We start from the raw sequence: 15,038 nt of genomic DNA on the forward strand, positions 1-15,038 counted from the left end.
CCCCCTACACACACATACTTCTCCTGCTCTCTCCTCTCACACGTTCTAGCTCCAGGATTAGCTCCTTCCCTACCTCTCTATCCAAGCTTCTCTTCTTTGTCCAGAACTTTGCTCAGCCGGGAGGCAGGAAGTCTGTGTACAATTATTCAAAAAGGTGAGTTGACATCAGATGGCATTATAATTTTTAAGTACGTTTCTTTTTTTTTTAAGATTTTATTTATTTATTTGACAGACAGAGATCACAAGTAGGCAGAGAGGCAGGCAGAGAGAGATGAGAGATAAGGAAGCAGGCTCCCTGCTGAGCAGAGAGCCCGATGGGGGGCTCGATCCCAGGACCCTGGGATCATGACCCGAGCCAAAGGTAGAGGCTTTAACCCACTGAGCCACCCAGGCGCCCCTTTAGGTATGTTTCTAACTACTTGACCTATATGCCTCTCCAGTGTCTTCTGTACTCAGTCTTCAGTCCTATGTCAGAGGGATAAAGGAGGATGCGGCCCCTTTATTCTGGCCATATTCCTTTTTAATAACTGGTTTACTTTTCTCCTTGGGCCATGCTCATATGCACCATTTCTACACTGCTCTCACCTCACTCTGTGCCTTCTTGTGTACACAGGCATCTGTCATCCCAGTTATCTCTATAAATGTCTTTTAAAGTGTAGAACATTCATTCAAAAATATTTATTTCTGGGGGCACCTGGGTGGCTCAGTCAGTTAAGCAGCGGCTCTTGATTTCCACTGAGGTCATGATCTCAGGAGTCGAGGCCAGTATCAGGCTCCACACTCAGGGGGGAGTCGGCTTGAGGATTCTCTCTCCCACTCCCTCTGCTCCTCCCCACCATGTGCACCACCCCCCTAAAATAAATAAATCTACTAAAAAATATATTTACTTCTGACCATGATGGAGTGAGTAGTACCGGCCTTACCTTCCCACCATAAACAAAAAAATGGGATATATAAGGGACAAAATATATGAAGCAGCTGTTTCAGATGTTAGACAACAGGCGTGTTATCCCAACAAGAAAGGAAACAAACAGGAGGGACATCACTGACCCTGGCACAGCGAGAAGAAACTCAGGGAAGTATGTCAAGATCAGTGAGTTGAGAAAACTGAGTTCATAGCTTAGGGAGACGCATATGGCTCAAATGTGTGGGAACATGTACTGGAGAGGAAGGAGCTAATCAGGGAAGGGTCCAGAAATCTGCATAAGAGTCCCCTTGAGTCTGTTGCTGAATTCTACATGGACAGATGTAGAGACTGCACAAAGCTGGGCCACTACTAGAGAGCTCTAAGATGAACATTTCACAGAAATCATACAGGAATGGGAGATATTGCATTCTATTTGGCATAAGAGACTTATTGAACCCCTGGAGCATTCAGAAGGACCACAACTTAGTAAAGAGGGTAAACTTGCCCCAAAGTAAAGGCTACTCGAAACTGTCCCTAATAAATCTCAAAGGCAATCCTCAAAAGGACCAAACAAATAAATTACTTAGCTGCCCAAAAAAGGCAAAGTCTAATCCTTTGGCAAAACACAACAAAATTAAGACACTCAGTAGTGTAACATTTGCTATATTCAGCATTCACTCAAAAATCAATAGTCATGCAAAGAATCAAGAAAATGTGATCTATAACCAAGGGGAAGAAAGCCAACCAAACCTGACATAGAGAAATGGCCAGGATGGTGAAATTAGCAGAAATGGATGTTCAAAGTGCCATTATAAAATGCCCATTGATTCAAAGGAAGACGACGACTGTAGTGAGGAAAAAAGTAGGAAACACATTAAAAAAAAAAAAAAAAAGATGGGATACCTGGGTGGCTCAGTGGGTTAAGCCTCTGCCTTCCGCTCAGGTCATGATCCCAAGGGTCCTAGGATCAAGCCCCGCATCCGGCTCTCTGCTCAGCAGGGAGCCTGTTTCCCTCTCTCTGCCTGCCTTTCTGCCTACTTGTGATCTCTGTCAAATAAATTTTTAAAAAAATCTTTAAAAAAAATTGAAGTTTAAGAAATGAAAAAATAAAATTTTTGCAATGAAAAGTTCACTTGATGGGCTTATCAGCAGAGTAGACATTACAAAAGAAAGGATCAGTGTACTTGAAGACTGTAAGAGCAATTATCTAAATTGAAGCATAGAGGGGAAAAATGACCAAACTACACAGTCTTTGTGATGTGAGACAAGGAGACTGTCGTTTGTGTAATCAGAGTCTAAGAGAAAGAGTAGGTGAGGTACAAAAAATATTTGAAGAAATAATGACGGAAAATTTTTCAAATTTTTTCAAATTTTATGAAAACTATACATGGCCTATGAATTTCAGTGAACCCCAACCAGGATAAGTATACTGTAAACCACAAAGCCCATTGTAATCCAATCCCTGCAAACCAATTATAAACAACTCTTAAAAGCATGGGGGACATTAGAGATAAGGGAACAAAGATTCATTACAGACTTCTTGTCGGAAATAATGCAAGCCAAGGGGGAGAAAATGAAATCTTTGAAGTCCTTAAAAAGTAAACTGTCAACATAGGATTTTATATCCTTCAAATATGTAAGAGAAATGCAGGAAAATAATAGAGAATGTATCACCAGAAACTCACACTACAATAAATACTGAAGGAAGTTCTTTAGGCAGAACCTAAATGATGCTAAAATATAAGCCAAGATCTACCCAAGGGGACGAAGAGCCCCAGAAAAGGTTAACATATAGGCGAATGCCAAGACTTCTTTCCTCCACTTCTTAATTTCTTTAAAAGGCAATTGATGGTTTAAATAAAAAAATAGTAGCAAAGTTTTATATCACATAGAAGTAAAATATGTAATAGCACAAAGATTAGGAAGGGAAAATGGAAAAATAAATTACACTTACAAGTAAAGTGGTGTAGCAATGTTTGAAAATAAGCTGTGATAAGTTAAAGATGCTCGTTGAAAACCTCAGATTTTTAAAATAGAAAAAAGGGAGGGGCGCCTGGCTGGCTCATATGGTGGAACATATGACTCTTGCTCTCAGGGCTGTAAGTTCAAGCCCCATGTTGGGTATAGAGATTACTTAAAAATAAAACCTTTTTTTTTTAAGATTTTATTTTTTTAAGATTTTATTTATTTATATTTATATATTTGAGAGAGAGAGAATGAGAGGGAGGGGTCAGAGGGAGAAGCACACTCCCCGCCCAGCAAGGAGCCGGATGCGGGACCCTATCCAGGGACTCCAGGATCATGACCTGAGCCGAAGGCAGTTGCTTAACCAACTGAGCCACCCAGGCACCCCAAAAAATAAAACCGTTTTTTATTTAAAAATGGGGAAAAAAGGAGTCAACATCAGTAGTGAAGATGAAATAGAAGACAATCCAAAAGAAGATAGGGATGGAGGAGAAAAATGAGTATTATAATGTCAGACAGTGCTATTGATCTGAAGAAAATCGTTGGGAAGCAATGAATTTTTTCCCATGAATGTTCTCGCATTTCTGCATGATCAGGACTTTCTGAGCAAAGATCGCTAGCACCAGGATTAAAGAATGTTTGAATGGCAAACAAACCTTGCAAGTCAGAGACTTCTGGAGAGATTTTGGGACTTCTTCCTTGGACACATTTATTTACATTCGAGGGGTTGTAAATCTAGAGACCTTCCACCCCTCACTCCCCTGAGAGCGTTGGTTTATATTACAAAGCAAAGGTCACTTGGCAGTGTTTTCTCCCTCTCCTTTCCCACCCCTGAGGGGAGGAGGAGCAACAGCTGTGTCAGCTTCCATACAAATTCCCAAGAATTCATTATTTGGAAGTTCCTCTCATGTCACCCTGGGGGAGATTGGGACACAGAGAACTAACACAATTATGAGTAATTAAAAAGCTGTCTCTGATCCAGAAACACAGTATTCCTTGTGTGAATTAATAACTTAACAAAATTAGGTATAGGGACATCTCCCGTAAGGTGTACTGGGAAGACCTGAGGAGGTAACATCTGAGCAGAGATGGGAAGGAAGGCAGCCACGTAAGACCATAACATACTCCTTATTGGCTCTTCCCGTGCCTACTACACTTTTTCACACAAGCAAAATTTAAATAAATAAGGTTCAAGGATAGGACACTCTGAAAGGCTGGCCACTTGTGACCAATACTCTTCATAGCTATTCTATAAATTCAAGGATAGCTACATCTTCAGGCAAAACTCCTTTTCAGCCCCAGACTGGTTAGCTAGGAAAAATAGGAATTAATAATCAAAACCAGTTTTTTTAAAAATGGTTTAAAGCATAATTCAGCTTTCATTCCCTTAAATAAATCCTATGTCTGCAAATTTAGGGTTAGGAACCACAGAATGAAGATTGGAAGCTAAGTGGGTTGTTTTGTTTTGTTTTTCCCCAGAGCTAGAAAGAGAGATCACTAGGTTTTTTTGGAAATGGCGCTCAGTCCTATAAATGTGACATAGACAAATGCTGAGAAGAACAGATATGGCTGAAGAGTACAGGCAGTAGGAATGACAAATGAGTGCAATGAATTTTAATGGTGCAGTAATAGTACAGTCCCCTATTAGAGAGGCATACTGGGTGTTGGCAAGCTTGCAGCCAGAAGAAGAAAGGATGAAACGCAAAAAGCAACCTATTCCTCGACTTTGGGCTGGAGCCGGGGTAGTGTGACCTCTTTGGTCGAAAGACTTCGCTTCCCTGCTTCACCAGGTCATTCCTTCCTTTGGTATGAATCATCTCTGAGAATCTGTAACAAGCACGTCATTGTCAAGAAGCTAAAAGCAATTGATTAGTTGTTCTGATAACACCTGTCAGTGAAATAACTCAGAGCACAAAACCCAGGCATTTAAGGAGTTGACAAGTATTATTAAACCTGTTTTGCAAGAGAAGAAGCTGGTTCAAAGAGGGAAAAGCTGTCAAAGGTAGCACAATCAGTAAGTGGCTCAGGCGCGCTACCTTGCGCAACTAGGCTCTAGCCACGTGACCTCTCAGGGCCCAGAAGACTGGGGCCATCTGTGAACATTTAGCAGTGTTTCCTCCTGTGCAAATTTAAAAGGTGACATTTTTAAAGCTACAAATTTAAGTTCAGGTATATTTCTTATGGTTGGTTTTTCTCTGTCTGGGTTTTCTCCATCATCCAGAAATTTGACTCTATTTTTAATTTTTAAATGGTAGCAACAGTGCATTACTACCAGTATACTGCTCTCCTTTTATTTTTCTTTGAGCGCTTTGTCTGTCCTTGGCGCCCTGCTAAGCCTCAGGTCTGAATTGCGGCAAATCATAGCGATGCTTTCATCAGGGGGCGGTGCTTTGTGCAAGTCCTTTCTTGAGCCGGACCTTGATTTCATGACCTTAATAAGGAAAGAGGTAGAAAACCCTAGTTCAAGGTAAATTGGGATTTCTAATTCAGAAATGCTTCTGCCTGTCTGTAACTTTCCAGTTGCTCTCAAAGCTGCTTTCAGCTCCAGGTCATTCACTTAAAAAATAACTAAGCAGTAAACTTTCTTAGCCTGGGTTCAACAGAAAAGTCTCAAGACAGAGGTTTAAGAGGATATAATCTGTGCGGGACTGTAATGTAGGGAGCGAGAAAAGCCTGTACAAGACACTTGACGTGTTTGGCTGGTTGCTCAATGCTGCGAGACAGCCGGGGAACCACGACAAAAGGACAGAAACCCTAGAATGGACAGAGAGCGGCACTGGGCAAGGCTGTGTTACGTTGCATCTACAAGGCCTTGGCTACCAGGAAGCTGGAAGAAGATGCTGGGAAGCCGGGTGAATCTGAAGTAGTAACAGGTGGCTTCCCGTATGCACAAAGGTATTCCTGTTGCATACACCTCTGTATACAAAGTAAAACAGGACCTTTGCTCCCTCTCTCCACCATTTTCATGGATACCTGTCATTAACACTTCATTTTCTGTGCATTTACGTATTATGAGAACATATACATGCATCTTTTTATTTTTAAAAACTATGAGTTGGGGCGCTCCCTTCTACTTGTTAGATGCTGCCCGATTCATGAATCATTTAATAAAACCAATTTGATCTTTAAAAGAAAAAAAAATCATGAATCAGATCGTAATAATCTCATGCTCTGAACTGGGTCCCCCCTCCCCACTCATATATTGCTTGCATCAGGGTTAGGATTTATTATATTGTCAGGAAGTTGCTTTTGTCCCATAGAGGTAAACTGGAAAACACCAATTTAACATTTGTTGAATTACCCCACAAATGAAGAAGGGTAGTCTGATTTCTGGTTATGGTTCCTGCTTATAGGAGAGGCGTGCTGCTAATACGGGGAAGGCGGTGGGCAAGGTCTGGTAAACCATGAAATTGTCATTGCCAGACTATTGACATTCCCACCAGCCTCCTCTTTCCCATTCACCAACACCTCCACGTCTGCAATTCAGAAGTAGGGATGGATGCTACACAGGGGAGACACAGAAAAGAGAGGTGGAAAGGGAGATAATTTTCCCTCTTCCCTTCTCAGTTCTTGCCTGAGACCCTGGTAATAAAAGATTAACGAGAAAAACAAACAAATGTATTAACCTGATGCCCCAGGTGTACATGGGCAAGGCCCAGGGGAAAAGGAATAACTCCCCAAGGGGATTAAGAACTCAGGCTTCTTAAATAGGGAAGGGGGAAAGGGGTGCAAGTTCTCTTAGGGGAGAGTAAATGATTTAGGAAAGATGGACTGGTCCTCGGTTTTATAAATAGGAGGTATGACAATGTTTGTGATAATTGTCCAGGTGTGGTGGTGACTTCTCGCCTGTGATAGGAGTCCATCCTTGCTGGTAAATGAAACTCCCAGGGAGGGGATTCATGGCTGCAGAGTCCTTTTGGGGAACTGGTCTTGAGGCAGATAAGGAGCAGGTCAGAGAAAGCCTCTCCCACCATTTGCTCCTTTTCATGTGCCTACGGCTCACCATCAGCAGTACACCAAAGCGGCCTGTTTGGCCAGCTTTGTCCTGTCCTGAGCTCCTTCAGTCATATTCTACCCTTCAAGGAGACAAAGGAAGTCTCTTTAAAAAATTCACTCAGTCAAAAAATATGTTAAGCCCATTGCTAAGTGGCAGGCACTCTGGATAAAATGGAGAACAGGACAGACTTGGTCCTTGTCTGCATACAGGGAGAGTCTACAATTGAAGGAAGGAAGGAAGAGTAGGGCAGAAATGCGGAAAGAAAAGAGTACAATTCCCAAGGAGAGAGAAATTTCAGTGATGAAATTTCAGTGATGGCTAAATTAAATTAGTACAGTGCTTGTGTTAATATAAGTTGTTTAGAAAGGAGTTGAAATCCCAGCCATCTGCTCCCACATCAAACACATAACACTGTACCCCTGATTTCACTCCTCCATCCCATACATACACATCCCAATAATCATCTGCTGATCTATTTTTCATGACTTCCCACAGCCAATAATAAAAAATATACTTGATTCAAACCACAGTATTGTGACCCAGACCTAACTATAAATATAGTGAAAGTCGTAAGTTTCTATACCGACCATCTTACTAATTCGGTTATTTGGCCTGTTTTTAGCCATGTTGGATATTTTTTCTTTTTAAAATTGTTATGGATGTTGTTGGTAGCAGCGTCAATAAGCCAAGAATTCACATAGTTACTCAGTCGCACGGATTAGTCATCATTGCCTGTTCATAACAGAATCCTAAAATGTTTAAGATTTCTGATGCAAATCAAAATCTCATCATCACTTGTCACTGCTAAATTAAATGACAGGATAATAACATTACATTAAAACCATTTTTCTCTTGATTGAGTACCTTTTTCAGAAGTGAACTTGTAGCTGGATATTTTTTTCATCAGTACTATAAATGCATTTAGAATAGGAGGTAAAAATAGCACTGAAAAGGGGAGGAGTGGAATAGAATGTTTTCAAATTATTGATGAGTCTCTCTTGAATCTCAAATAACCATATTTGACACTGCAGTGCTAGGGAATGGAGTAGTTTAGCTCAATCTCCTGAGACTTTTAGAACCACATAAAGGAGGTGCCCAGGTTAACTTGGTCATTATCAACACCATTGTGAGTAACTGGCATCGGTCATAAGTCATTCCATTACAAACAGGCTCTTAGTGACCTGTAGGAATTGGCATTGTCCTGGTACTCTAACATTAGGCATAAGAGACTGGTTTTAAATAGATCACAGGCTAGGTGGGAAATGAATGTAAATTTCAGATCTGCCAAAACAGAGTAGGTTCTCAATCGACTTACTGTCGTGAACTCCCCTCTTGGCCTTTCTTTCCCATCTAAAGCTACTTAACCTTTTTTGGTCACACCTGCCGGCACTCCATCTGGCCCTCAGCCCACTTCTTTGTGGCCATCCAGTCCTCATGCTACTCAAGCCCATCTTCCTCACTTACCCTTACACACAGGACTCTCTCCATTTTCACATCTTCTGTCCCTCAAAGATGTTGTTTCTTCACATCTTCCACTTTAATGTTATGAAAATCATACCCTGGAGAAAACCTTTCACTCTGACTTTTTGTCTCCTCTGCTACTACCCTCACCAGGGAGTAACAGGTGAGTAAAACTCCTTCGCTCTTGGAGGAGTCCATGAAAGTAGAGACTGAAGCTGGGTTGGCTAGGAGTTGACAGTGGTTGAATCTGGGGGATGAGTGCTTGGGGCTAGGGAAGTCAGTATACTGTTTTCTCTAGTTTTATAGGTTTGAAATTTTCTGTAATAAAAATTTTCAACTAAACTTAGCTCTCTAGACTCCATTTTTTAAGAATAGATGCTTAGATGCTTTTTTTGAGTTAGTACCTGAAATGGGTGGGATACAGGATGGACTGGGACTACGACTTGATCGTGCCATCGAAGTCATAACCCACTCCCGCCCCACCTGCCAGGAAACAGAGGAGATTCCTGAGTGCCTAGAATTGCAACTTCCCTCTTCTCCTTAGGTCCTGAGCATGCTTACCAGAACCCTGGTAGGCTTCCTGCTTCTTGTTAAAGTGACCAGATAAACCTGTACAGAAACACACATTAACTTATCCCACTGTGAATAAAGGTCTGTGCTGGGTGCTGGGAAGTGAGAATCAGAAGGGACTTCCCTGTAAGAGCTCCCCAGGATGGAAAACAGAGGCACCCATGAGTACCCCTGATGCAGTAGGCACTAGAAACTGTCATCTGAAGTGGATCTCCAGTAGCGCGGCTGTGGGACCATGCGGAATGGGGGGTGGGGGGACGGACAGAAAGACATCCTGTCAGCAGATGCATTCTGGGTCATGATGCCAACTGCCACATGCTATCTTAAAGGAAAAAGTGATCTACTCTGCTTCTGCTTGCATTTCTGATTGCTAGAACTAGACTCCCATCAGAGAACCTTCCCTCTCTCTTCTGAAGAACTTAAATGGATGTGCCTTTTTTTTTCCTTCTCTTTTTAAATTATAGCTGTCTTACTTCTCGTTTGCCCAAAACTGGAGAAACCATCCATGGACATAAGTTTTTTATTGGCTTCGGAGGGAAAGGTGCCAACCAGTGTGTCCAAGCTGCCAGGCTTGGAGCAAAGACATCCATGGTATGCAAGGTAAGTGTAAAACATGGTGGAGAGAATTCTAGAGGCAAGGGTCTGGTTTTAAGACTTGATTGTTTTTTATTTTTTAACGATTTTAAAGGGAACAATTCAGTGGCATTTAGTACATTCACAGTGTTGGACAACCACCATTCTCTTAGTTCCAGAACATTCCTAGGATTCCGAAGTAAAACCCCTTATCGTGAAGCAGTCTCCCCCCACGCCCCCATCCCACCTCCTGCCCCTGGCATCCACCAGTCTGCATTCCGTCTCTGTGGACTGATCTATTCTGGATATTTCCTCTAAATGGGATAGGAAGGATACATGGCATTTTGTGTCTGGCTTCTTTCACTTAGCAGAATGTTCTCCAGGTTCATCTGCCTTATAGCATGGATCTATTTTATTCCTTTTCTGGCAGAATAATGTCCCATTGTACAGCCCATAATCTGTCTACCCACTTGTCTGTTGATGGACACCTGAGCGGTTGGTTTCCACCTTCTGGCTGTTGCGAACGGTACTGCCATGAACATGCTTGTGCATGCACATGCTTGAGTATCTGTTTTGTGTTGTTACAGATTGAAATAGGAGAGAGTCCTTTTCCTTATCCTTCATATTCATTTCTCCCTCACTGAATCCTCCGGGAAGTAGCGTAATGCTATATTCCTTTAACTTACTGCGCTTCTAAGTGAAAGGTGAGAAGGGAGAGGAATTTGCCTACCCCACGGGCTTTCTATAGTCCAGCTTCTAAACAGCAGAAGTCATCCTGTTTTTAGCAATTTTTGCTACAGCACGGCTTTTGGAAACTTGGTCTAATAAGTGGTGATTCACTCATCTCTAAGCTATTTCTTCTAATGCTAGCTCTTGGATCAGAAAGGAATCTGGGCCTTAATGAACTACCCATAACTAATCCTTAAGCATAGTTCTGTTTTCAGGTATATAAGGAAATGGTATGTAAAATACAGTTGTCCTTCTTGCTAGCCATCTGACTGAAATCATTTGAAAATAAAATTGGCTACCAAAGGTTCAGCGTTTTGTGTGTTTAATGAAATTTTAAGATGCTAGCATTACTGGTAGAACACGAAAGTTCATTTTAGGAAAGCTAGACTCAGTCTGCACAGGAAAGGATAAGAAGAATCTGAGAAATTTCAAAGAATGAGCTCGCTCCTGTGAGCTGGGTCAGTTTCACCAATATTTCTCTGCAATGTCATTTCCCATCGCCTACAGCACTCTTCTCTCCACGGGAGTCTTTCAATGATGTACAAACTATACAATTATCATTTCATCTGCTAATCAACTGTAGTTTTATTTCTAATTTATGATTAACCTGATGAAATTCGCATCTAGCTCTTAGGTCAAAAACATCCCACGAAGCACAAGGTTCAAAGTAAGAAACGCGCATCTTCTAAGGTTGAACTCTTGATTTTAAATGTCAACTAATCAGCCATTAATTACTGATGACCTAGTGCATGCTAGGAACTGTGGGGCTTGGCGAGGGAGCCGTAGGCCTGACAATCCTATGCTTGATTAGAAATGAAGGGTCTGGGGTCTCATCGGATGGTGCGGACTTAACAGGGCTTAGGAACTGGAAAGAGGAGGATATTTGCCGGCTGGGAAAACATGGACAGAGAATTGGTATTGGAAGCGAAGTACCAAAAATGGCTGCTCTGGGAAGAGAGGAGTTCCCTCGAGCTGGAGCTGTAACAGGAGAGATTAGAGAACCCCTCTTGGAAGCTTCATAAATGCTATTCATGTAGCCATGAAAGTCAAAATTGGATGTCCCCTGGGATTTCATCCAACTCGAAGATTGAGATTGGTGTTATTTTGGGTCTGTTGAATTTGAGGCAAAGAGAAACGCAAAATAGAAAATATTTGAGTTGTGGAACTGAACTTGGGAAGTGAATCATGCAACCATCAGGAGTGGATGTGAGAGGAATAGACAGCAGAGGGCTGTATTTGGGGAAATGGTAGAGTCAGGAGTTTGATAAAGCAGCGGTCCTGTTTGTTTTATTCTGGTCTGTGTATGACAGTTTAGGGTAGCACCTGTACAGCTGGGCAAGCTGTTCATACCCGCGATGCCCCGAGGCAGCCAGTGGCCATTAACGCCCCGCAGTCGGCTTTAGTGTGGGTGTCCGTACAGAGAGGATGAGAAAACTTGGCTTCAGCCAAAACCCACGTGGGGTGACTTTGCTTAGACAACCTGGAATCTTTAGACAGATTTCTTTAAGCCTAAACAAATTGCATAATATTCTTAGACTTCTTCAAAAGAAAAGTATCTTTTTTATAATAGAAGCTATTGTTATCCATCCATCACAATATTTTTCTATGGTGAAGTATACTCTCATTAAGCAAAGTAGCCAAACTGCTGGATAGCAGTTTTTTTTTAAGATGGCAAATTCCAAGTAGAAACCAAAATCGTGAAATTACTCAAGATAAAAATGAACAGACGGAGTAAAAGCAAAACAGGTAGAAAATTTCCTGCGGTTTTCTTGGCCACATTAACTTAATCTACAACCCCCTACAACAAACCAAAATCCAAGCTCAGGGGAAGTAAGACCATTTGATGCCACATGCCAAACAGCTTATATCGTGCTCAAGGGACTTATCTGCCAAGATATAAAGACAAGGACTGTTAAGCAGGAGCCCATCAATGTGCATCAAGGGAAACATGTAATCATGAAACACTTCAAGTCATTAAAGAGTGGTATAGTCAGTACTCACCAGGCTCAAGGCCACAGTCCAAGGAGAATTGGAAGTAATATTTTCAGATTACAAATCCAGACAGAGATCAAAGAAAATGAAAGTCTTCTTGGCAGGACAAAGAGTCTGTGAGGCTACCTTTCATAGGACTTCACCTGATTTTCTTAAGTATTTCCTCCTCCATCATTCCATTCAAACTAAATGTTAGTTCTTGATATCTGAAACGGGCTGCTCAGGAGGGCCAGGGTAGAAAAAAAAGAGCTCAAGATGCAGTGGCCCAGTCTCAGCCCAAAGACCCTGCTTCTTATGTGGTGGGAAGAAGCTCTGAACAGGCATGGCCCGAAATGACCCAGATCTGAAATGAGCCAAGTGGGGAGACCCTCAACCAATTAGCTGATCTTACTTTCCTCGAACATAACACTCTCTAGGAGTGCCTGGCTGGCTCAGTCGGTAGAGCACGTGACTCTTGATCTTGGGGTCGTGAGTTCAAGCCCCACACTAGGCATAGAGCTTCCTTTAAAAAGAAAAAAAAAAAAATCCACCTCTGTAGTACAAGCACCTGTGTGTTTTCCTTGCAGAATGGGTAGATACTAGAGTGACGCTGCCCAAAGTCTGATCCTCGGGCCAGACTGCAAACGGTCACTGGTCTGGACAGTACAGGAATTATGAGTAAGCAATTAGCAACAGTTACAGCATTTGACAGAATAATGTTGATAGCTGATGAATGTAATAGTAATAATAAATTAAGCCTGGTATTTTGTAGGACTCTTTTTTCTGTTTTTATTTCAGTGTTGTTACATTTTACAGAACTATTAGTCCACAGTAGATTGAAAATGAAAGAAGAAAAAAAAGAAAAACAGCCTTCACTACAGATGGACTGTATTAGAGTACTCATCATCTTAACCAAAGAAGTTAGATTGTCTGTTAGATTACTGTGGGACCGTCAGCTGCTCATGCATTAAGATTTAGTTTTCCAAGATCAAAAGTAGTCACCAGCGCTTTCCATGTTATATATTAATGAAGTGAAATTTGTCCTTTCCTGAACTTGGCTGAAGGACAACTGGCTAAAACTAATGGCTCTATTGATTGGAATGCCTGGCCGTGTGTCCAAATACGGGGTACCCTAGGACCCTAAGCAAATAAACAGTATGGGTCTCATATGGGAAGATTGGAAGAAAATTGGATTACCACCAACCAGCTCTTACATTCTCCCCACCTCCCCTGTTAGATAAGCGGAACTCATAAATGGGGACTGTGACATTAATTTTGTATGTTAAAGGCCATTATCCCCATTTAGATAGGATTTAAACCACCAGCTAGCTTGAACAACGGGAATTTTTTGTATTCTTCTGTCCTGAATCACAAATATTAAGTTGCACTCAGCTTGGTTTTAGTGTTGATTATATTTCTGTGCATTCTAACTTTGAGAACTAATAACTGGTAACCTGTTTTATTATAAGTGATAACTTTTGTTAGCAGAAATATTCAACTTCATGTGACCTTGGGTAAGATATCTTAGTCCTCTAGGTTTTATTTACCTCAGCTATATGTCAACAGATGGAATCCCTAGAATTTCTACTATTTTTCTACTCTTCAAGGATTCCAAGCAGCCCATTCCGCAACCATTTTGAAATGTAGACATTCACTATATGGTAGCGCTAACTGCAGTCACCTTCCTCAGCACTAGATCACAGTTCTGGACTGTGGAAGCCACTGACGGGCTCTCCCTCAATGCAGAGAGCCTTCTCTGTGGTAAAAGTGAAGGAAATAGCTCAGGACCCTTAGCTGGAGGAAAAGGTCTTACTCCTGACCTGACCTGCTGTTTTCCATGATTCTAACTTACATCTCTCTATAGCTGCATTAGCCAAGATGGCAGCCACTAGCCACATTTGGCTGGATTTAAATGTAATTAAAATAAAATTTTAAATTGAGTTGTTCTGTCATACTGGCTACATTTCAAGTGCCTGTTTGGGGTAGCACAGAGAGAGAGGGCATTTCAGCATTGCAGAAAGTTCTAGTCAACTGCACGACTCTACAAGCCTCCGGGAAGAGCTGAGCCTGGGGTTGTAGAAGTTGCCTTGGCTTAAGTGCAAGTGGTTGTTCATAACTGCCGATGACCTGGCTTCTTTCACCTAGAACAGGCTTACCCAGGCTACCTCATTCTGTATGCTTTTCCCAGAATCCTTCTGCCCAAAATATTTCCCTGTTGCTACTGGAAGAGTATAGGAATGCCTTCCAGGGATCTATTAGGAGCAAAACCTTGTGTAGGACCTTTTAGCAGCCACAGCTAGGACAATCTGAGTGCCTGTAATCATGTCCTTTTAAGAATGATAAGATTAGGGGCACCTGGATGGCTCAGTGGGTTAAGCCTCTGCCTTTGGCTCAGGTCATGATCTCAGGGTCCTGGGATCGAGTCCCACATCGGGCTCTCTGCTCAGCGGGGAGCCTGCTTCCCCCACCCCTCTGCCTGCCTCTCTGCCTACTTGTGATCACTCTCTCTCTGCCAAATAATTAAAATCTTTTAAAAATGATAAGATGGGCCAAGAGAAATGAACAGACGGGCAACTAAGATGACCAGATATGTACAGAACACATTTCATGCTCGGGGCTTAAGGAATAATAATACAGGCCAAGCTAGAGTCTTCTATAAGGTTTTAGGAAGGCTAGACTTCTAGGATGATTGTTTAGGCAAACAATATAAGGTGGTATGCAATTAACTATTTAGTGATATCTAGTAGGAATACTTGGTAACATCAAGTTAATAGCGCCTTTCCGCTGACCACTCTGTAGAACAGAGAAATCCAATGATTTTTGCCAAATACGAGTGTTAGAAGCCCACAGAGTAAGGGGAGGCAA

The 15,038-nt window shown here is 41.9% G+C and overlaps 1 protein-coding gene and 1 non-coding gene across 4 annotated transcripts in view; both read left to right on the forward strand.

Annotated features, from left to right (window-relative positions):
* RBKS (ribokinase) overlaps positions 1–15,038 on the forward strand; it is an 83,411-nt gene that overhangs the window by 6,546 nt on the left and 61,827 nt on the right. For all 3 annotated transcript variants that reach the window (XM_032845829.1, XM_032845830.1, XM_032845828.1), the window contains exon 2: positions 9,368–9,500. In XM_032845829.1, coding sequence (XP_032701720.1) covers positions 9,368–9,500 — 133 coding nt within the window. The remainder of the gene's footprint in view (positions 1–9,367; positions 9,501–15,038) is intronic.
* Positions 12,615–12,687, forward strand: TRNAK-CUU. The gene has a single exon. It is a non-coding gene; the product is annotated as a tRNA-Lys (tRNA).

This window comes from Lontra canadensis, unplaced genomic scaffold (assembly GCF_010015895.1).
Source record: "Lontra canadensis isolate GAN:19392208 unplaced genomic scaffold, GSC_riverotter_1.0 scaffold170, whole genome shotgun sequence".
Taxonomy (NCBI): domain Eukaryota; kingdom Metazoa; phylum Chordata; class Mammalia; order Carnivora; family Mustelidae; genus Lontra; species Lontra canadensis.